The sequence below is a fragment of the Oncorhynchus kisutch genome, linkage group LG19, assembly GCF_002021735.2.
Source record: "Oncorhynchus kisutch isolate 150728-3 linkage group LG19, Okis_V2, whole genome shotgun sequence".
Taxonomy (NCBI): Eukaryota; Metazoa; Chordata; class Actinopteri; order Salmoniformes; family Salmonidae; genus Oncorhynchus; species Oncorhynchus kisutch.
Genome location: NC_034192.2, coordinates 4805207 through 4829275, shown reverse-complemented (window position 1 = coordinate 4829275; position 24069 = coordinate 4805207). Strand labels below are relative to the sequence as shown.

The 24069-nt window shown below is 43.0% G+C and overlaps 1 protein-coding gene across 4 annotated transcripts in view; it reads right to left on the bottom strand.

Annotated features, from left to right (window-relative positions):
• lin7a (lin-7 homolog A (C. elegans)) overlaps positions 1 to 23569 on the bottom strand; it is a 32275-nt gene extending 8706 nt beyond the window's left edge. Inside the window, exons 1-4 of one of the 4 annotated variants that reach the window (XM_020509434.2) lie at positions 23397 to 23569; positions 11590 to 11708; positions 5402 to 5473; positions 661 to 870 (exon numbers count right to left, since the gene is read on the bottom strand). In XM_020509434.2, the coding sequence (XP_020365023.1) occupies positions 661 to 870; positions 5402 to 5473; positions 11590 to 11708; positions 23397 to 23433 (438 nt within the window). In that variant the 5' untranslated portion in view covers positions 23434 to 23569. Of the gene's footprint in view, positions 1 to 660; positions 871 to 5401; positions 5474 to 11589; positions 11709 to 22037; positions 22200 to 23396 lie in introns of those variants that run through there. The other 3 variants (XM_020509433.2, XM_031797899.1, XM_031797900.1) reach the window with 3 other exon arrangements.
• Positions 23570 to 24069: the final 500 nt, after the last annotated feature.

The following is a 24069-nucleotide window of genomic DNA, read 5'->3' as shown; positions in this document are numbered from 1 at the left end:
TCACTAGTGCGAGATGAGACAGGAATATCCCAGCCGGCCAAACCCTCCCTAACCCGGACGATGCTGGGCCAATTGTGCGCCGCCCATGGGCCTCGCGGTCGCAGCCTGGGCTCGAACCCAGAGTCTCTGGTGGCACTTTTATGTCCAAACACATCCTGACATTACCATGCAAATTGGTTTTCATTTGATGGTGTAAATGGAGAGTTACGGAACAGGATTCAGCAAGGAGTGACTTTGAAAGGCTAAACCGCTAAGCCGTGTGAAGCTTGGAACACTTTGCTCATGGTGACATTGGCTGCTTCTAAAAAACTGTCTCTTTGTAATAGCTTTTGTTGTTGCCCGTTGCTTTAGTCGTAGATAGCGCTCCTGTATCTTGGACGCTGGTTCACTATAAGCCTATTTTTATTTAGGTCTTCAGAAAACCAATCACTCTGCTTGACCCAATCCATATTGTGACAGTTTGACTCAAGGTTTAGACAAAATGCTTCCCGGCTCGGATGTCAAGCAAGATGAGAAAATGAATACCTGGAAATATTAACTACAGCACACAACTGTGTTTGTGACTCTCAATATAAAAGACGCAAATTCACAGAATATCATAAATAGGGTACAGAGTTATGTGACTAGACCTAGCGGTAATCGTAAATAATCTATACATACCACGCCATTGACAGACAGGAGCTGGTCCCCTCGCTTCAGTCCCCCATGTCTCTCAGCCAAGCCCCCTGGAATGATGCGGGAGATATAGATGGGAGAGTTCTGCTCCTTGCCACCCATCACATTGAAGCCCAGCCCCTCCTCCGTCTTGGGCAGCTCCACCACTCGGGGGTGAGAGTGACCCTCGCTGGCCGCAAAGGCTGCAACTGTGGCCTGCAGAGAGAGACAGAAGAGAGGATAATGATCAGACCATTATTGGTGTGTTCAGCACTAACTCCATGCCCTATACCACCCTATTCTGTCTACCACACAAATAGATTAGATAATGACGATACTAAGTGCATGAACTGGGATTGCATTTCCAAACAGCCAAATAAGTGTACAGACTTAAATTCGTTCTGTGGGTGGGACCCTCTGACTTCTCTCTCTAAACAGGGCTTAGAGACGTCCAGTAGGACTAAAATAACAAAGTGAGAGCCAAGGCGATGATGGTGATGTATTGTATAGCCATGTGAGATGCTTTCTGGCTCTGTAAGAACATGGATTAGCACATGTCTGTCGCCGTTGGAGAAGAAGACGCAAGATAAGTTTCGCCCCAACTAACTAAATGTCTGTGAGCCTGCTAAATTCCACTGGCTTGGGATGGCTTTCAAGTTCTAGACGAATCTTCTCCTCTCCTTGTCGTCTGAAACAAAGTGTGCAGGAGCTTGTTAGCCCAGCCTGGGAAAGGAATAGCAGATTTACATCTCCACAGGTGCCGGTCTGTCAAGTCTGTCTCATTATTATTACTAAGCAATACTTTCTCAGGAAATTGCCGGGGAAAAAGGCCTCTGTTTCAAAGCTTGGCGTATGTGGATCCAAAGTTTTCCCTAGCAGGTGAAAGCCCAAAGCTTTGAGATCCTCCACTTTTCCGCCCCCCTTCCATCTCTCTCTCCCACTGTGAGGTAAAGAAGCACTGTGCTCAGTATGCCACCATCACCTCTCTGGCTAACGGCATAACGACCTTCACAAGTTTATCTCCCTTCCTGGGAGGAAGAAACTAGGTGGCATACGGCTGCCTCCTCCAAACGCAAAAAGTGTCTGGGGCGAACCAAAGAAAAATGACAGCTTACTGGGAAATTGCCTAAGTAATGTCACAGTACATATGGAAATTACTTAATTTCAACAAAATGTTATTATCATCAGCCATCAGTTCAGCTCAGTCTTTTCTCTGGAGCACCATAGACTAAGTGGTCTCCCATCTCTGGAAGATAAAAGATAAGAACCTCAGGCCAGGAATTACAGTCTGGAATTGATTCAATTAACTGGGTAATAACTGAATCAAGTGCTCATGTTCTCAGGTGGAACACATTTTAATTGGTAAACGCTCAACAGCAACAGTTCACCAAAGGCATCTAAAATAACATCTTGCTAATGCCTCAAGATTGCTGGTGTATCAAGGATCCCTGCTTTTCAATAGGACTATAACACATTTTTTAGGCCCCCAATTTCCTACTTATTAAAGTGATTCATGTGAAATGTGCTGAGTGCTGCCCTCCAGGCCTTTGGTCAGCGATGTACTTGAGATGTACTTGGAGACGAGGCTGATGAAACAAGCACCGGCTCAGCTAAACGGAAACTCTCAAGAGGGCGCACTTTCAAAAGCAGCGCACCATCTCATTTCGATGTCATCCATTGAAATCACTCCCATGGGCGTGGAAGCCAGTGAACGGAGTTTGCCCTATGTTAATTGCTGCTCCGCTGGTGGCTGTATTAAATATTCTTTTGAAAAGACTGGTGATGGACAAGGACAAAGCTGAAAGGCACTTCATGCTGTTGTCATTGCTTTCTTGTGTAAACAGTGTCATACGGACAATCTTGTTTACTTTAACACTGTGAAGTACAAGCCCATTCATGAATTGTAAAGTAGTTTGATTAGACCGATCTACATTCTCTCTTTCAAAACAGCCTTTGAATAAGCTTTGGAGAAAAAAAATACTTGTTTATGATTATGTACATTATAATGTTGAACAGAGACTTTGAATATTCCACAAATGATGGATATTTGAAGGGAAATGAAAAGGACACGTCACTGTAACAGCAGCATACCATCAACCTCAACACCATTTGATCTGAGCAGGTTAGAAAGAGTATTTTGATATTCCATCAACATCAGATACAGTGGTGTCCTTCAATAGGCCAGTAGGACTGAAGTCGGAAGTTTACATAATGAAATAAACAAGTTTACATGTTGAAATAATTCAAACTTGTTTTTCAACCACCATTTCTTGTTAACAAATTATAGTTTTGGCAAGTCGGTTAGGGCATATACTTTGTGCATGACAGAAGTCATTTTTCCAACAATTGTTCACTTATAATTCACTGTATCACAATTCCAGTGGGTCAGAAGTTTACATACACTAAGTTGACTGTGCCTTTAAACAGCTTGGAAAATTCCTGGAAATTATATCATGGTTTTAGAAGCTTCTGATAGTCTAATTGATTCATGTGAAATGTGCTGAGTGCTGCCCTCCAGGCCTACCTTCAAACTCAGTGCCTCTTTGCTTGACATCATGGGAAAATCAAAAGAAATCAGCCAAGACCTCAGAGAAAAAATTGTAGACCTCCACAAGTCTGGTTCATCCTTGGGAGCAATTTCCTAACGCCTGAAGGTACCACGTTCATCTGTACAAACAATAGTACGCAAGTATAAACACCATGGGACAAAGCAGTCGTCATACCGCTCAGGAAGGAAACGCGTTCGATCTCCTAGAGATGAACGCACTTTGGTGCGAAAAGTGCAAATCAATCCCAGAACAACAACAAAGGACCTTGTGAAGATGCTGGAGGAAACAGGTACAAAAGTATCTATATCCACAGTAAAACAAGTCCTATATCGACATAACCTGAAAGGCCACTCAGCAAGGAAGAAGGCACTGCTCCCAAACCACCAATAAAAAAAGCCAGACAACGGTTTGCAACTGCACATGGGGACAAAGATCATACTTTTTGGAGAAATGTCCTCTGGTCTGATGAAACAAAAATAGAACAGTTTGGCCATAATGACCATCGTTATGTTTGGAGGAAAAAGGGGGTGGCTTGCAAGCCGAAGAACACCATTCCAACCGTGAAGCACGGGGTTGGCAGCATCATGTTGTGGGGGTGCTTTGCTGCAGGAGGGACTGGTGCACTTCACAAAATAGATGGCATCATGAGGGAGGAAAATTATGTGGATATATTAAAGCAACATCTCAAGACATCAGTCAGGAAGTTAAAGCTTGGTCACAAATGGGTCTTCCAAATGGACAATGACCCCAAGCATACTTCCAAAGTTGTGGCAAAATGGCTTATTTATTTATTTTACTTAACGAGGCAAGTCAGTTAAGAACAAATTCTTATTTTCAATGACGGCCTAGGAACAGTGGGTTAACTGCCTGTTCAGGGGTAGAACGACAGATTTGTACCTTGTCAGCTTGGGGGTTTGAACTTGCAACCTTCCGGTTACTAGTCCAACGCTCTAACCACTAGGCTACCAACAAAGTCAAGATATTGGAGTGGCTATCACAAAGCCCTGACCTGAATCTTATAGAAAATGTGTGGGCAGAACTGAAAAAGCGTGTGCGAGCAAGGAGGCCTACAAACCTGTCTCAGTTACACCAGCTCTGTCAGGAGGAATGGGCCAAAATTCACCCAACTTATTGTGGGAAGCTTGTGGAAGGCTACTTGAAACGTTTGACCCAAGTTAAACAATTTAAAGGCAAAGCTACCAAATACTAATTGGGTGTATGTAAACTTCTGACCCACTGGGAATGTGATGAAAGAAATAAAAGCTGAACTAAATCATTCTCTCTACTATTATTCTGACATTTCACATTCTTAAAATAAAGTGGTGATCCTAACTGACCTAATACAGGGAATTTTTACGAGGATGAAATGTCAGGAATTGTGAAAAACTGAGTTTAAATGTATTTGGCTAAGGTGTACGTAAACTTCCGACTTTAACTGTATGTCCTTGTATACCTTTCATCCAAGATGGAAATTCACAACACAATCCAGTCTGATGAAAGTCATTAAAAAAGGTTACCCTGTTGGACTGAACCAACCATTAAAAAAGGTTACCCTTATGGACTGAACAATAGTCAAAGTTTTACAGAGCATTTGCGATTAAAGAGATGATGTTTCGCTGACAAAAAAAGTGCCCTTTGGAATTGTATTCCACACCAGCCCTAGTTATCTACTCATCCTGCTTGCCCAGTGTTGTCAATCAATCTGTGTCCTACTCCTCTGTGTGCCCAGGCCGTGTAAGAAGATGGGGGCAGCAGTCTCTGGAAGGAGCAGCCAACTGTATCAGTCAGTGTGCGTACCTCCCTACGTTGCCCCATCTCTTCTTCACTCACTCTCTGATGTATTGGTGACACTGGGAAAGAGGACTGTGATGCACTCCTCTCTCTCATCTCACCCTCCCTCTTGATTCCCTCTTTTCCTGTCCCCCTTTCACTGTTAGATGTCTGTTTTATTCTCCTCCACAAAAGAAGCTCTCCTCGGAAAGAATATGAATGAGCGGTGGAGGAGGGACTCATTGGTGGAACCTCTCAAGTGTTTACATCCAAGGTCTGCTAATGAGTAATTCATTGTGCACCAAACCTGCTCCACTCTTTGATCATCTGATGGAGACATGGGTGTTTATGTATCTAGGCTACATTGTACAGTATCTTTCAGCCTCAAGTTTGGTCAATACAGTCTGAGATTAGAGTATGTTGCTCACCTTCGCTGTAGCCCGTGCCTGGTACTCCGGACAGCCATTGACTGTGATTGTTTCATGCATGTACTGGTACACCTGAAAGAGAAAAATGGACAAACCATGAGTGTATTTTCTCAGTACTTTTGAATTTTCTGTAACATTTCTCCAAGTCTCTTGCATGTTCAATCCATGTCGTAGACTACCAGACTTGGTAGTTGGTAGGCTTAGGTTTTTGATTTTCTATTTAAACCTGTATTTTGAGAGTGTTTATTCTTGCAAATACCTTTGTAGATTATGTAGATGTTCATTGGATTTCTTCATCCACCTGGATCCACCTTTCACTGTTAATAAACTGCACACTATTTGGCGCCTGATCCTGCTGCCTCCAGCTACTTACTGCCCTTGAGGCTGCTCAAACATCTGGTCCCTACGACAATTAGCATAAGCAAACCGTGATGCATCAGTAAGTACAAGATACTCATAGGACACTGTGGTGTGGCGCTACTACCCCTTTTGGTTTTCTCTCATGTGGGTAACACATGGCACTGAGTAAATAAACTGAAGAGAGTGGAGTTTGGAACGGAGTAGCGAGTGGAGCTAAGACTCTTGGTACTGTAGGTGAATTTCCACTAAGGATTTCCCCCGTGTTTTACCAAAAAGCCTCAGATTTGTCTGTTTCCAACTCCACCGCCCGGCCCCTGGTACTCATTGGGCCATGGCCTCAGTGGACTTGTCCTGACTTGGGGCCAAGGCAAGGACACTGGGGCTTTTCGGGCATCATTTATATACAGAAAATAGAGAAAACAAAAATATAAACACAACATGCAACAATTTCAGCGATTTTACTGAGTTAAAGTTCATATAAGGAAATGAGTCAATTGAAATAAATTCATTAGGTCCTAATCTATGGATTTCACGTGACTGGGTAGGGGTGCGAGCAGGGGTGCAGCCATGGGTGGGGCTGGGAGGGAACTTGGGAGCCAGGCCCACCCACTAAAGGAGGCAGGACCTGCCAATCAGAATGAGTTTTTCCTCACAAAAAGGCTTTTTACAGACAGAAATACTCCTCAGCTTCATCAGCTGTCCAGGTGTCTGGTCTCAGACGATCCCACAGGTGAAGAAGCCGGATGTGGAGGTCCTGGGTCACACGTGGCCTGCGGTGTGAGACGTACAGCCAAATTCTCGAAACAACGTTGGAGACGGCTTATGCTAGCAAAATGAACATTACAATTTCTGGCAACAGTTCTGATGGACATTCCTGCAGTCAGCATGCCAATTGCATGCTCCCTCAAAACTTGAGACATCTGTGGTATTGTGTTGTGTGACAAAACTGCACATTTTAGAGTGGCCTTTTATTGTCCACAGCACAAGGTTCACCTGTGTAATGGTCATGCTGTTTAATCAGCTTCTGATATGCCAAACATGTCAGATGGATGGATTATCTTGGCAAAGGAGAAATGCTCAGAAACAGGGATGTAAACAGGGATGTAAACATAAACAATTTGAGAGAAACAAGCTTTTTGTGCATATGAAACATTTCTGGGATCTTTTATTTCAGCTCATGAAACATTGGTTGTGTTTCTATTTTTGTCAGTAATACATAACAATGGCTAACTGTGAACAATGTTTAACACCTTCTAACAAAGCAACTGTTTTGATTATGCAGAGGTTGTTGACTCCGCTCTTCACAAGTCCTCACTGTCGGCCCTAGCTACGGAATCACAATGTCCTTAGTACAACTTAAGGGTGTATACACTAGTGGAACTCTGGTGTTACAGCCAAAAAGCAGTACTTTGTTTGTCAGCTGAGCAACTCTTTGAAAGCCAATATTGAACACCATCTTGAGACCTTATTCCAGGACACCTCTTCCACATCTACAGTGTGTTCTAACCTCCTCTAAAGAGGAGTCAGCATTACGAGCCAATGGAAAGCTTTCAGCTGTAAAAGAGCCATTTTGAGTTGTTTCTATACAGAACATGACATACTGTATCGACACCATTTACAATAACACCCCCAGCGTACAGTATGACATTATCACACCTTCTTCTGGTGATCCAACAGAAACAACTCGAAACATTATGAATGCTCTGATTAGTGTTGCAGTGTTGAACATTACATGAGACATTGGCCTACATCCCCATACGGGGTCATGTAATTGTCTGATGTGACTCATATGAGCCCTCATCCTTTGTGTGTTTTAGCCAAGAGCCTTGCGGCTGCTCCATTCTATAAACATTTTGTCAGTGCATCGTTTGTCATATAAAGATATAGCATCCATCCGTCCCTGTGAGCTTGATTGAAATACACTTAAGATGCATGGACTGTTGTGTATTCAAGGTCTCAGTGGATGCCTTGCTGTGAGTCAGGAGAATCGTGTCTAGGAAACACGTGAACAACAATAAAGGTCAAGCTATTTCAATTTGTAATTTGCTTAACTATATGCACAAACATCCACGAGTTGAAGTGCAAATTGGATGTACCACTAACTACTGCTGAATTACTCAACAAGCAAACCAAATTAAACGTCTCAAACCCTTCTTAAAGAACAACATTGACTTTTTCATGTGCAGTGAATTGTATTGTTTTTCTCTGGAATGGAAACTAATAGGGATTTTACTCATCAGCTCACACCTCGGTATGTCTCGACACAAGGAGAGCATGTGTTTTCTGGGCTCAACCATCATTCAATATTTCTGTATGATGAGCTGGAGAAACACTAAGGCCCTTGCCTCTTTGCAACTTCAAAGTGCTTCATCTGTGTTTCAACAATAAAACAAGTGGTTTCGTGTCGCCTGGGTATATCTGACTGATGAAAAACAAAGTCTGTTGGTTGATATGAAAATAAAAGAATAACCTCAAGCCAACAACAAAATAAATCAATTGGATTTTGTTTTGAGCAAGCAGTTCACTTACAAAAATAAGATATTTGAGCTTTTTAGGTTTACCTTTATGAACCTGGTTGAACTCAGTCTGACAACACTGTTAATGAATGAACATAACCTTCTGTTCTGATAATTCATTGGGGGAAAATAATCTCCGATAGCATAAAGAAAACAGTCACAACATGGAACAAATTGCTGTGTTCTTTTCACCGTTCTTTTCACCAGGGAACAAACAGATTCAAAGTGAGGTAGAAAGAGAGTGAGAGAGAAAGAGAGAGAAAGACAGAGTGAGAAACAGGCAGAGAGAGAGATGGAGAGAGTGAGAGATTTGAAAGACTTGCACTCCTGAAGGCATCATTTCTATCTCATTCCCCCTCCTGTTGCTATGCATCCATCTTTACCTCTGAACTCTACTTTCTTCCTGTCCCTCCTGAATATACTCTCCCTTTCTCTCTTCCCCCTCTTTCTCCTGACTCTCCGGTACACTGGGCGTTTACCACGACAGGCTTTCATTAACCCAGATCTATCTAACCTCTGTGGAAGGCTCATTGTGCTTGATGGGCTGGGGGCTACCAGTCTTACCGTCAGCCTTACGAGGACGCCACAATGATGGGCTGGGGGCTACCAGTCTTACCGTCAGCCTTACGAGGACGCCACAATGCCTGATAGTGGAGAGAGCTGCCCGGAGGGTGCCTGGCACGACGCGTGTAACCATGGCTCCCCGACCGTCTCCCTCTCTTTACTGAGTCGGGGAGTGGAGAGCAAAATGGGGAAGGATGAGACGGAGAGAGAGAGAGCTTGAAGAGCTCTCCTTCTCCTCTCTCTAGCTGACTGAGTTTAAAGTGGTCACTTGGTAGAAGCCAAACGGCATTTAATAACTGTTCATTCACAGACCTCCCTCGCTCTGTCAGCATGACACAAAAAGAGAATATTAAACACACAGAGATAATTAAATGAAGTGGCTTTCAGCCTTCAGCTCACAGTAAATGTAGTAAGAGACTAAGGTCTGCCCTCAATGGAGCGGCACACAAATCCTTTCCTTTATATGAATTCAAAGTGAGACCCGTATTCATATGCCCTGTTCCATTATCATCAGGCTACTACAACTCTATGATCACATAATTGATTCAGTTCATTGGAACAGACTATGCTTTTTTTGCAAGGAAAAATTACCTGCATTGTTTTGTGACTAATGAAAGTTATGATTCGATTTCATGTGTGGTTGAATCGTTTGCTCGGGCCTCTCGGATGATTTTCATCAGGACCAGTTCTTGATATGCATAACGCTTTAAGTCAAGCCAACAGAGTGGCTGGAAATCATCATAAACTCCATCATTTCCAGCTGGTTAGCGCTCCCAGTCGTCTTCCCTGGTGTCCTTCCCTTTCCATTTGCAAAGCAGATTGACTCTGACAACTCATTCAGGGACTTTCCCTGAGCTCTGAGATGTCATTGATAGACAAGGTTGGGAAGAGCAACGCTCCTCCTCACCCCATCTCTCTGTAATTGGGGGTCTTTCACCTTAGCAGGCATTTCCGTCCCACATCAATTTCCCCTATCAACAGTTAGCCAGTTAACCCCCTCACCCATAGCTAGGCTGATTCATGTGGCTGTAAATTCTATTGACACTGTGAAGAAGGTTTTCAACCGGCTCACCTCTGTGACTTTCTACAGTAGAGACATGATCAAGCTACCCTGGTCTGTGGGATTCTGTGTCTGCTCATCAGACCATGAAATGAGCTTCACAAGCAGATATGAGATGAGAGGAACAAATCTAATCGCTCAATTATAATACCTGGTGGCCCCAGCGCAACGCAGAATAGGTCATCTGCATTAATGAAATGACACGCAGGTGAATCCCAATACCGAGCGACTATACATGGCTCTGAAGCAACCTTTAATCTTCCTGTAATAGCTGTGGAGGAAATGATTTCATGACCTACTATGTTGTTTAATTGAACATACGCTGTTTTTACTTGGAGAGTTGTACATTGTTATACATTAGTATTTTGCTGATACAGTCTTGTCTTGTGTGACTTAGTCATTTGTCTGGGTGTACAGATAAGAGCAGTTTAGGTGTGACTGCAGTATGTGACATTCTGTTTTAACAATCTACAGGAACCTAGACGTGTGGAAACATGCAGGACGGGACAGACAACAGTGACACTGTTGAGTGGTTGTTATTGATTGCTTCATTTTTGCATATCTAATAATAAAGTTGTTTTGAAGAATACAGTCTCTCTCCTTTTGGTTAGAACCCCCACGACGTGGCTCTCTCAACTACAAAGATTTCCCATCTACAGACATATTCCAGCACAGAACAGGGGCCAGATGAGGTCAAATGTGATTACATTACGATTAACTCGCCAATGTAGCTCAAAAAGGCTCAGCAGTCTAGTCCTGCTATGTCAGGGTATTAAGAGCGAGCCGCAGGGAAGTGTTTTTTACGATGCTCGTCACTATCCATTGTCCGGGAAAAATTTGCGTGGAATAATTTGCATGTGCTATAAAAGTGAATACAGGGTTGTGACCGCATGTTGGATTGTAAACACATGCGACACAGCACGTATGGCAAGGTATTGCTCAATTCACATAAATGCCATGTTCTCTGCTCTTCCATAGAGACATGGGAGTATTTATTGTCTTGGGAGGCTGTTAAACCACTGACATGAACGCCACAGCTGTTGAATGTTGCTGATAACGACCACTCATCTTCACTCTCCAGCTCCTCTAGCAGTCAGACCTCTATGAGAAAGAGCCATTCTGCACCGTGGCAAAGTGTCAGCTCACACAAGAACGTAATTGACTGGAAACTATGGCCGGTCAGCCTCTGCAACCAATCCAAGCTGATCCTCTCTAGTTTCCCTGGTGACTGGATGTGTTGTTGGTGGTTGAAGTGTTTCTCTCGCTCTATCACTCTCAATGGCCAGCTGTTGTAAAAGAGTCTGTAGGGTGCTGCCTAGCTGCTACTCCTGGCAGAGACATGAAGCCTCCCCCACCACCAGGCAGCACCAGGCTCCAGTGTCTCTGCCTGACTCCCAGGCCAGGCTTCTCTCATCCTGCTGTCCAATGAAAGGGCCAGCCCTCTCTGACATTTCCTCTAGTAGATTACATTTCCTACTAGATGACCTCAGTCTGAGAATGGATGGCCCTCTTACTCTTCAGTCTGTTTTGTCTGAGCTGACCATGTCTGGGAAAACACCCCTAAAAGTCTGCATTGTTGTGTAGCCACATTTATTCATTAAAATAACCATCAGTCACCTGTGGTCAATTTCCCTGTGTTGGCAGGAGAAAAAGGACCCTGGGGCCGTGGTGCAGGGGAATCGACTCACCTCTCTAATGGCTGTGCAGAACTCACTCTGCAACACCAACTTCAGGGACTGCAGCTTGTGACCCGGGACGTCCCCGGACTCCTGTAGCTTCTCCAGCAGCTCAATCGCCCTGGCCACATCTGAGAAAGAGAGAGAGAGAGAGAGAGAGAGAGAGAGAGGCAGATAGAGAGGAAAAGGTAGAGAGAGGTGGAGAAAGTCAGAGAGAGACCGAGAGAGGGGGTAAGAAGGGAAAAAAATGCCCCATTGAATTACATTAACAGCAGAGCCTTGAAAAAGAAGTCCGGAGCGAATCGATAGAGAGGATAATGGAAAAAAACTGAGTCAGGGCCAAGGGGATCAAGAGAGAGAGAGAGAGAGAGAGAGAGAGAGAGAGAGAGAGAGAGAGAGAGAGAGAGAGAGAGCAATCCCAGCGTAGTTTGCATTAGGCCTGCTCCATGCATGAGAAAATGGGGGGCGGACTTCAAGGTAGAGTATCAAAGCGAGCGAATCCTGGCATGAGCGGGCACCGCGGTCATTAGATCCTTTTAAAACAAACCCATGACGCCCTAAGTTAAAGACTTTGACTCCTATGTCTAGTAAACTCTCCACTCCTAATTATCATCCCCTGAAAAAATCCAGCGTAAAGCAGATTCTTTTCAGGAAAAATGATAGAAATGAAAGTACATGCTGGAAGGGGAGAGGAGGGATTTGATGCTCAGCCTAATCGTTGGGTCAGTTGTTTTAGAAGAAACCAAATAAAAAGCAGTTGGTGGATAATGTGCATCTGTCAACCCTTTATCCCTTCAGCATGTGCAAAAACCAAACTACACAGTTTGCAACCAGCGAGTTGCTGGAAAATGATCAAACCACTTGTAATCGACTACAGATATTCGATTTTTCATACCTAGCTTGATGTGGAACACAGTGACACAGTCCCACTCAGAAGAAATAGCAAGATTATGTTTTGTAGTTGATAATATAGTTTAGATGTTAAAAATCTAAAAATGTCAAATCGTTAAGTGAGTCTACTTTATTAATCCAAGAAATATCCAACTATATGTAGCTCAACTACAGTGCCTTGCGAAAGTATTCGGCCCCCTTGAACTTTGCGACCTTTTGCCACATTTCAGGCTTCAAACATAAAGATATAAAACTGTATTTTTTTGTGAAGAATCAACAACAAGTGGGACACAATCATGAAGTGGAACGACATTTATTGGATATTTCAAACTTTTTTAACAAATCAAAAACTGAAAAATTGGCTGTACAACACCAATAGAGAGAGGTAAACAACAAACCAACGATGTTTATAAACATCACACCGAACCCAGGGAGGCTGGACTGAGAGGGAAGACAATCTAGTTTAACCCGGTGAGGCAGAGAGGAGGCAGAAAAGCTATTACTGTTTACAGACCTAGGGCGAACTAGGTAAGAGGAGGGAGAACTGCATACATAGAACCTGTGGTTGTTTAGGCAGGTTTGTTTTGTGCCAGTATTTAAGCAGTCAAACAAGGGCACAACATTTACTGTTAGTACACAAGTATACATGGAGAAAGAACATGATACCCAGAGTACCAGCGTGGATTACATTAAACCAGAAGAAATGGTGGGGTCGATTTCCATCAGGATTGGTTACTGCAAGCCACAAAGTGTTGTCAGGGAGATCTTTACAGGGCATTCATCACCCTAATTCCACGACTCCACTCAGCATCTTCTGTAATGATGGCCAAGTGTCAGCCAAGATAATATCGCATAGAATGTTCTATAGGTTGTGCAAAAAATATTTTACTATTTTCACTAAAATATTTTATTGTCACGTACACCGGATAGGTGCAGTGAAATTTATTTTTTTACAGGGTCAGCCATAGCAAATTAAGGCTATGTGCCTTGCTCAAGGGCACATCGGCTGATTTAATTTCACCTTGTCGGCTCAGGTATTCGAACCAGCGACTTTTCAGTTACTGGCCGAACACTCAAAGCTTAGGCTGAGACTTGGTGTGGGTGGTATAGTCCACCCTAGAGGCAGGTTGTTGCCTGAAATGTCAGACTTGGTCAAGAACCCGAAACTACGGGGAGACGAGAGCAGAATTACAGCTGGTCCATAGGGAGTTGGACACAGGAAAGGGGACACTTTTCTCTAAACCTGTGAGTGTGTATGGAGGGATAAAACAGTATTCATTACTACTTTACAACAGAGCTCTGCAATGGTAATGTAGCTAATGTACAGAATTTCCATCAGATTTAATAAGCGTCTAAAGTAAGTAAGTAAGGTGAATGAGGTTGTACAATATTGTGCACCATATCGGTAAAAAAGAGAGTTAGCATTTCACTAATGAGTGGCCAGTAATCTGCTGGTATTATTCCAAGCAGCCTGGTTAGTTTTATGAGTGTTTATTTATCATTATAGCGAGGTCGGGGCTAGATCAGGAGAGCTTTTGCCTTCTCTCATTTGCCCATTAGCACCAATTTCTTCATCCTCGTCAAGGTCTTTGATGAGGCCTCCAACATTGAGCAACGCTTCAAAGATTAATATTTCTAAAACATTTTTGTTTATAGATGGGATTTCTCGGGAGGTCAGTTTTTGTACTTTGACACTGATCAAAAACAATAGTTGGGAGTCTCCACCTGTTCAGCACCACTTTCAAGTAGTTTGGCTTTCAACTTCGGTCTGGGGAATTAAATAAATACATTCTTTGAAATAAACTGGGTTTTAGGCTAAGAAGCTATTTTGTAAAAGTAAAGCAAACCGTGTTTGGTTGCTAAAGGGAAGGATTTCGACCGGGTATCAAGTTGTTTGAAAGGAGAAAGAGAAGAAGATCTGGCAGTCCGGAAAAGTCCGGAAATGTTTTAGGCTACAAGCAATCAAAGGCAGTATTTTAGACCTTCATTTGAATATCAAAAATACCGTAACGAGGCCATATATGTCATGCCCCATCTCCCCTATTCAGACTGTCCAGTGTCTATGACCAGTCAGCCAACACCCCAGCAGTGAATAGGGATTGTTGCTACCAGATGTGACAGTTGTTATCCCCCTAAACCAGTGATGAGGGCTAGACTACAGCAGAGCCTCTCCTGCTCCTAGAGTTATTACAGGTAATCGGTCATAAAAGCCTCCCCTCTCCAACAGTCGTCAAACCCACTGGCTACAGGTATTCTACAAGTCTCTGCTAGGTAAAGCCCCGCCTTATCTCAGCTCACTGGTCACCATAGCAGCACCCACTCGTGGCACGCGCTCCAGCAGGTATATCTCACTGGTCACCCCCAAAGCCAATTCCTCCTTTGGTCGTCTTTCCTTCCAGTTCTCTGCTGCCCATGACTGGAACGAATTGCAAAAATCACTGAAGCTGGAGACTCACATCCCCCTCACTAGCTTTAAGCACCAGCTGTCAGAGCATATTACAGATCACTGCACCTGTACATAGCCCATCTGTAAACAGCCCATCTATCTACCTACCTCATCCCCATACTGGTATTTATTTATTTATTTATTTATTTATTTTGCTCCTTTGCACCCCAGTATCTCTACCTGCACATTCATCTTCTGCCGATCTACCATTCCAGTGTTTAATTGCTATATTGTAATTACTTCGCCACCATGGCCTATTTATTTCCTTAACTTAGCTCATTTGCACTCACTGTATATAGACTATTTGTTTTCTTTTGTTCTACTGTATTATTGACTGTATGTTTTGTTTATTCCATGTGTAACACTGTGTTGTTGTATGTGTCGAATTGCTACGCTTTATCTTGGCCAGGTCGCAGTTGCAAATGAGAACTTGTTCTCAACTAGCCTCCCTGGTTAAATAAAGGTCAAATAAAAATAAAAATAAATAAATAAATAAAAAGTTGCATTTCATTTGCTGCATCGTGACACATATCATGCCCATCATCCACCCTGCTTCCCTTGGTCTGCTAGCTCATCCACTCTACAAGCACTGTCGTGTCGATTTGTTTCAATAAGTAGATGGCTATTTGTGGACAGAATGTCTTGGACAGACCGTGGATAGTGTCGTGTGATAATTGGTGTAGAACATGCAGCAGTAATAGAACAACATCCAGTCCTGTGAGGAGCTGCCTACGTCAGGCATTTCTGCTGGAATCCTGTATTTTGTCTACGGTGTGAGGAGTGAGACATCAAATGGTTTCCTCTGTGTGTGATCTAAGTGGTATAAACCCCCAGGGTATAAGATTTGCTTGGCAGCCCTGGGTGATTTGCTGTTTCAATAACTATGGGAATACAGGTACAGAGTTATGTCACATCCACATAGCTTTGTCTGCAACGACTCCCAAATAAGACACGTTATAATGACGCATCACATCAAATCCCTGTGTGAAACCATGGTCATATTGAGCTACACCACCACTAGCATCAACGTTATACCCTGACTACACCGCTCGTGTCGCGTGTGCGAGCGTTGCAAAATAAATTTAGAAATCTATATTATTCAATTATTGCACACACACACTGCTCGCGCGTGCCAACAAGCGTCTGCGTTGCCAAGGGCTGAAATCTGGCCCAGTTCTACTTGTGACGCAGATCGCGCTGCAAGTCCTGCCTCTCCCATCTCCTCATTGGTTTATAGAAGCAGGTACCCACATGCCATCTCCTCATTGGTTATACCCACATGGGTGACTGAAAGATAAACGAGGTTGGTGGCGGTAATGCACCTAATTTATGAAAGCTGCCAATCGCAATATAAAGTCCAGAGAAGAAAAGGCCTGGAAGGAGGAGAGATGACTAGAAACAATTCGATTGACCGTTTTATGTGTGGATTAATTGTTGGAGTAGAGGACCTTGTGCATTTCAGGTAAAATTACAACTCAATGTTTATATCCCAGGACAAATTAGCTGGCAAGTGCAAGCTAGCTAAATTGCCATAAACGTGTAACGCTTTTCGACATGTCCCCAAATTAATGTAATTGGTTCAGAGTTTGTTTTGGTATTTTAACCTGCGTGTCGTGATCGCGTTTGGTGTGGGGGGGACAAAATTAATTAATGCACGATGGCGCACGCGCGCACCTGGTTTGGGTTCCGTGTTGCTGTCCCTCAGCCTACAATGCTAATAAAAAGGAAAACTGCTCTGTAAGAGTAGCTCTACACACCACTAAGAATACCCTCACCGCCCACATGGCGTGGCCTGTTACCAAGCCGGAGCCACTCCATGAATAACTACAGTACATCTGGAGGGTAAACACACAGTCAGCCAACACCATCCTGGCCTGCCTTACTAACTAACACTCCAACCCATCTGAGAGAGGAACTTGAGAGTATGCATGGATCTGGCCCTCTCTCTCTCTCTCTATTCCACTTCATTAAAAGAACGTGGCTCAGTGAAGCCCCAGGATAGGATGCCAGTCCTGTAGGACTACAGATCTCCTCTCTTTGGATTTCCTCACTCCACTGAGATGGATTCATTTGAAACCAATGGAAGTCAGTGGCGGGAATCCACTCAACTACTAAGTCATTAGCATCCTCCTCGTCGTTCCTCTTCTCCACACTCCAATGAGATGGATTCACTCAACTACTAAGTCATTAGCATCCTCCTCGTCGTTCCTCTTCTCCACACTCCAATGAGATGTATTCACTCAACTACTAAGTCATTAGCATCCTCCTCGTCGTTCCTCTTCTCCACACTCCAATGAGATGGATTCACTCAACTACTAAGTCATTAGCATCCTCCTCGTCGTTCCTCTTCTCCACACTCCAATGAGATGGATTCACTCAACTACTAAGTCATTAGCATCCTCCTCGTCGTTCCTCTTCTCCACACTCCAATGAGATGGATTCACTCAACTACTAAGTCATTACCATTCTCCTCGTCGTTCCTCTTCTCCACACTCCAATGAGACTTCAGCCCCCTTGGCGCTTCACCAACTCTAGAGATGGACTCAAGGGGTCCAGATGTGTGCAACATCTGTGGGACTCAACCCTCCTCCGCGAAATGAAAATATTAAAAGAGCAGTTACTGTATGTTCAGCTTTAACGCCGACACAACAGCAAATCAATGTTGCCATTAGATCATCTGCAAGGCATGTTTGCAAAAAATAAAAAATCCCTTTGACACATATTTTCAAGGGAAGACAGAGGTGTCCAGGTGATAGTGCTGCTCTTATTGGAAGTGTCATTAAGGATGGGAGCAAGAGATGAAAAACAATGGTTGTTAAAAGTTAAACATACAACTCCTAATTCACATGAATTCAATCTGTGAAGTTGGAGAGGCATGTTTCTTGCCTCGGTCTTCTATAAATAAATAAAGTATGAAACACCAGTACATTGCTATGCATTGTGTCGTCGGGAACATTGATGCTACTAGCCAAACATCTGACCTAGTTGAACTTCTCTTTGCCACACAGCAGTGAGAACACATTACCATTGCCTGATTGGATGAGCTGAAAGTAACGAGACGTGTTCTTTGGGGCGGTCACATAGGGCTCTCATCTACCATTTTCTATTTCAACAATCACTCCTGACTGGGTAATGACACATTTCTCTATTTGAAAGGTTTATCATCCGTCTCCAATTACAACAGAGAGTGAAGCAAACTGAGTGTTTACTGAAATCCCTGTGGCCAACCAAAATGATACTGTGCGACCTCCAGTGTACGTATGAATACATTCCTAATGGGCCGATGTATGTGTCCCTAACAGCAATAAAGACAGAAGTAAAAGCAATAAAAATGATATCTGAATTCTTTGTGGGAAAGATTTCTTGAGGCAGCCAACAAATAAAACATTTATGCTCATTCTAATTCATGTTCTAAGGCAACGATGAAGGTGTTTTAGAGAGTGCCCAACTTTGGGAGAGAAATATTCTTGAAAGTGCTGTTGAAGTGTTACTGAAAGCAGTGTCCTCTAAAGAGCAATTTCCAAGAGGAATCAATTAATTAATAGTGCGTATCTAACAAGCTATTAGTCTACTATAGTCTGTTTCTGTGACTGAAAATGTAAAGACGTTTAGTGGTAAATCTGTTTCTGTGACTGACAATGTAAAGACATTTGTGGTAAATCTGTTTCTGTGACTGACAATGTAAAGACGTTTAGTGGTAAATCTGTTTCTGTGACTGACAATGCAAAGACGTTTTGTGGTAAATCTGTTTCTGTGACTGACAATGTAAAGACATTTAGTGGTAAATCTGTTTCTGTGACTGACAATGTAAAGACGTTTAGTGGTAAATCTGTTTCTGTGACTGAAAATGTAAAGACGTTTAGTGGTAAATCTGTTTCTGTGACTGACAATGTAAAGACGTTTTGTGGTAAATCTGTTTCTGTGACTGACGATGTAAAGACGTTTAGTGGTAAATCTGTTTCTGTGACTGACAATGTAAAGACGTTTAGTGATAAATCTGTTTCTGTGACTGACAATGTAAAGACGTTTTGTGGTAAATCTGTTTCTGTGACTGACAATGTAAAGACGTTTTGTGGAAATCTGTTTCTGTGACTGACAATGTAAAGACGTTTAGTGATGAATCTGTTTCTGTGACTGACAATGTCAAGACATTTAGTGGTAAATCTGTTTCTGTGACTGACAATGTAAAGACGTTTTGTGGTAAATCTGTTTCTGTGACTGACAATGTAAAGACGTTTTGTGGAAATCTGTTTCTGTTACTGACAATGTAAAGACGTTTAGTGATGAATCTGTTTCTGTGACTGACAATGTCAAGACATTTAGTGATACATCTATAATATACAGTACTGTGCTGTGTGTTACCTTGAGATTTCCTCAAATCAAATCAATGACGGACGACCACAGAAATGAATGGTATTATGTTGATCAAATACAATGTTCAAACTATAAACAGCATGGTGTCTAAAACAATCACCAGTTCCAGAATGAGTCAGCCTTTCAAGTACACAGAGTTCCCTTTCTGCTCTGCTTTGATGACTGGATCTACTAATGCAGCCATCATTCTGGATGTGTCATAAATAAATGTGAAGACCACAACAAGCAGCTAGCAATGCTGCTGTGCTGAAACACACCAGGTCTGTGCTGTCCTGCCTTAGGCACGGCTTATTTCACTCTTCCTGGGGGTCCAAGCCTTTTGACGCCGCAGTATTAAACAATGAGTGCTTCACTGCTTTCTACACTTGAGTAAAAGTCTAAACATGATTTTGAGCTGTTTGCAAAACTGGGCAGTGCTCCAATATACTCACATAATTGCCCTGTTGATAATAGAGGGCATAGCTGAATAGAATATATTTTCCAATATCTGCACGTGCTGTGCGGTGTAAATAAGCATGTCCAATTAACTCAGCTGGCTCATTAAGACATGGGGCTGATGAAAACAGAGACTGCAACGCAGGTGCATCTTCTCCATCTCTACTGGGACATCTAAGGTCCTAATAGAGAATCTTTTCATAGCTGATTGATTCAAGACTAGTCTGAGCTATTCCTCACTCCCACATGTAATGTTTCCCAGAGCAGTGCCATAACACTGTCACTACCAGAATGGCTGAATTACACATGCCAGAATAAATTGCCCCGGAGAGGCCATGCCATCTGCCACTTCCCAGTTTGACCCGCGTATCCTTTGTGCCATTGGCAACCACACTGAAATTACCACACAAAAAACCTCTACTGTGCTCATTCTCTGGATGAGCAGAGGAACAGGCCAGCAGGGGCTTGCCAGACACAAGGCCAGCTCCTCAACAGGACAGCTTCTTAAATGGACGCACCTCACTTTATCAATCCCCCCCATAAGCCGAGTGAATTAACACTAAATGGCCCTGCAGTGACATTCCTGACTATAGAGGGAAAATAAATCACTCTTAGGCTAATGAGCCCTGATGGGGACCGTCTAAGGCAGAAGCAGATAACACTGAACTTTGTTTTTTGTCTCCCTTCCTCTGACTGATTACCTGGCAGATGTCCATCCCAAACAAATGAAATGTCCTTTCAATGTGGTTCTAATGAGAGCTTACCTAGAGCTGTGCCATTCTAAACAGCTCTCCGTTGATGAAATTGCTGAGCTGGCTGTTCACCTCACCTGTAATCCTTCCTCTCTGTTATCACCCAAAGCAAGGTACAAGAGGAAGGTTGCTGCGCAACAATGAACAAACCCAGTGACCTCTGCAAGCAAAGCAAAGCCTATCTGCAGTATGGTGAGACAACATGCTTAGGGCCCTGAGTAGGCTACAGTGTGTTGCCCTTTCTCCCCTGTGAATAGACTCAAACAAAGGATCAGCGATAACTTGCAAGGAAATGTGCGGTTGTTCTATATTTATTACGGCAATAAACCATGCACGGAGAGCATCAAAAAAGTATTGACTTCCACATTTCAAGCTTCTGCTCTCCCTCGATGTTTGGCCTCTTAGTAAATCCACTGTAATTTCACACAGCACAGAAACCTGTTTGACCATCTGTGTCTTCCTACACTGCTCAATCAGCAAATAGATAGGAATTCTGCTCACAAAGGCCTCAAATGCATCTCCATCTGAAAATATGTGGCAGAAAGAACACTAACACATTTCACTGTGATTACTGTACAGCCTCAGCCTGACTGATATTATTAGGGTTTCATGGCACACGGTTGATGAGAACTCTCTCAGTATCTCTATCCATTTCAATAGTCTTGGCATGCCTGGAGCCAGTTAGTGTTTGAATGAGATTCAATCATTGGAGGAGAACTTTGGTGTCATGAGCAGGGAGGTTCCAACACAGGCTGTTTCTCCACAGGACAGTGGTGTTTGAGTCATTTCCTGAGACAATAGCAGGAAGTGCAGTCATGACCTCAAAGAACACTGAGTTTCCCGCCTCTTTGTGTGTTTGTGACAAATTCCTAACACATCCTGCTTTCAACAAAAAAAACAGGCTTCTTTTCAATATAAATGAGTGTTTCTTCACTATTGGCAACAGCGACAAAGGACAAAGACTATGACAGCTCCTGTAAAGCTATCATTATGATCCCCTACATGATCACTGCTGCGGGGCAGTGACCACTTAATGCTGCTGTGCAGAGCATGTGGATACAGCAGCCACCCGAATGTTCTCTCTGAAATGATAGGAGCTCTGACTCACTAGTCTACCTATGCAAACAAAATGGAAAAGGTTGAGTAACCTATACTGGCATTTATATTACAGTTTAACTGGGGATTTAAAAAAAACTTTCCCAATGTGTCATATAATGAATGACCTGTTTATCAATAGAATCTCAATGCCAGAAATGTTCCTTCCCCTAATTACTGAGTCCTTTGAACTGATGATGGTGGGAGGAAACTGGGCAGAGCTTCTTGTTTATCATTTTACCCTGTATCATGTTTTTGCCCTTGCACACACAGCTCATATACAGTATGTGAAGGCGTTTGACTCATATAGAGCCCCTTTCAGTTGCTGCAGTCACGCAATAATGAATCCAATTGCCACTGAGCATTGAATTAACCGTAAATCATTCAAAATGAGCCAATTTTTATAAAATGAGAATAAAACCATTATATTATCCATTATTCCTTGGGTATAAAGACAGGTCACTCACTGAGGATCCTCGGTCGGTTTACATCCATTCCATCCTTCATGATAACAACCAGGCTCGATTACTCATGCGCAATGCTGTGTTCAACACAACGTAGAGTGGTCACCATTTGTCATTTTTCAATTTAGATAGATGTTTGTATCCTCTTGCCTTCTACATTCCCGTGAGTTGTTTATTCCAAGGCGTTTACAGTTGTTCCTACTGTCACTGACTGTTGTAGCAATAATTCAAAGTGTCCATGTCCATTACTTTTTCCAGATGTATCATCTTTCTCTATTTTTAACACCACCCCCTTTCATTTGTGTCATGCCGCCACACTAATGCATTTCACCACCGGATTCGTTTTAAGCACTCTATAGGCTACACAGTTACAGACTAAAACGTAGTCTACACATTCAGTGGCGGTCCTAGACCAGTTCAACTGGGGGGGGGCAATCTGGAGCCAGTTGTACTGTTAGAGGGGCCAGTTACACTAGACGTTATTGTTGTCATCGTTTTCTTCACTACATTGCAGGCATTAGCAGGCAAAAGACCATGTTCATAATCATCATCGTTGCCACTGTCTAATAAGGGATGTAAAAACAGAACAGTAGCAAAATTTTGTTATGTAAAAATGATTTCATACTCCACATTCAGGGGGGGCCACAAGGGGGTCCAAAATTGTTGTCCGCGTGCAAGAAGGCCTATTACGACTCAAAATATGACGTAGGCTATTGGTAGACGACATTGTGGACTCACCCTTCCTTTTAGAATAATGCCGCAGGTGAATTCATTTTTCACTGCCGACAACAGGTATGCTATGGGGTGAAGACCTGTACCCCTTATTACTGTCCAAGTTACCATTATATTCAAGAAAAATATAAACCGATTAAAAAAGCTGTTTGTTATCTATTCTTACGCCTACCCATCCAAAAGTTGTCGGATATCCAGAGAAGTAAGGATTTGCGCGTGATTGGATCCCTGCGCCCAATAAATTATTTCTCCCAATCACGAAGTGAAGAATACAGCGAGATAATATTCTACTGAATGTTACATAACAGAGATAAATCCACTCTATTCATATGCAGTGGGATGTAATACTGTGGGTTAATAACACATTCGTTATAATATTGCTGAACAGTATTATTTAATTAAGCCGTTTTATCCAATTTTGCAGAGTGCGCATCAAACGGTCCAGGCATTTTATTCCCAGCCAATAACGGAATCCAGCGAGAGAGAAATATAAACTGACGAATGTAAAATTGAAATAATAGCATATAGTAGTTTCAACTTAAATGTGGTCCGCCAATGCATCGTTCGCTCAAGTTTCGGGAACCATAAATAATTCAACAAGAAAGCGAATCCGATGGTTGTGCGTCTTACCTCGATCCAGAGTGAGCGGTTGGACCTCTGTCGCCATGACTGCTGTTATGGGGAGATAGAGCGACTACGGTAGCTGCAGCATCTGAAGCAACTCAAGCTAAACGGGCGAGTGAGAGCACAGAGCTCGTCGGTGGGAGTGGCTGGAAGGGAGAGGGGATCACCTCCCGCGCCGCTGCTCTATCGGACTGACCCAATGGTCCTGTCAAACCGAACAACCGCGGGATAAATATCTTTATGCAAATAATTGAGAGTGGATGGGACTGGATTAACATATAGCCCAATTGAATAGCTGATATGAACATTTTTATATTGAATTATTCACGGACAATTTCATAGGCAGGGGTGCTAATGGCAGGGGATTCTTGTTGTCCTGCAGCCTCATGCTGATATAGTAGTCGACAGTAACCACAAAGTGATAAACGGGTTTCAGTGATGGCGTGGAACTGCAGATGGTGTAGGGTTTATAGATTAATCCCCATGTTTATAGTACTGTAGAAAGGAGACCCATGCATAGACAGGAACTGGCTCTGGGCTGGGATCTCTCTGTATCACTGTTGCCTTTGCTAATGTCTGTTGCAGCTACAGCTTAAAGCTTTGGCAAATCTACTGTATGACCTGTAGCAGTGTGGCCAAAACCCAAGGAAAATGTAATGCCGCCCTCTCCATAGAGGTT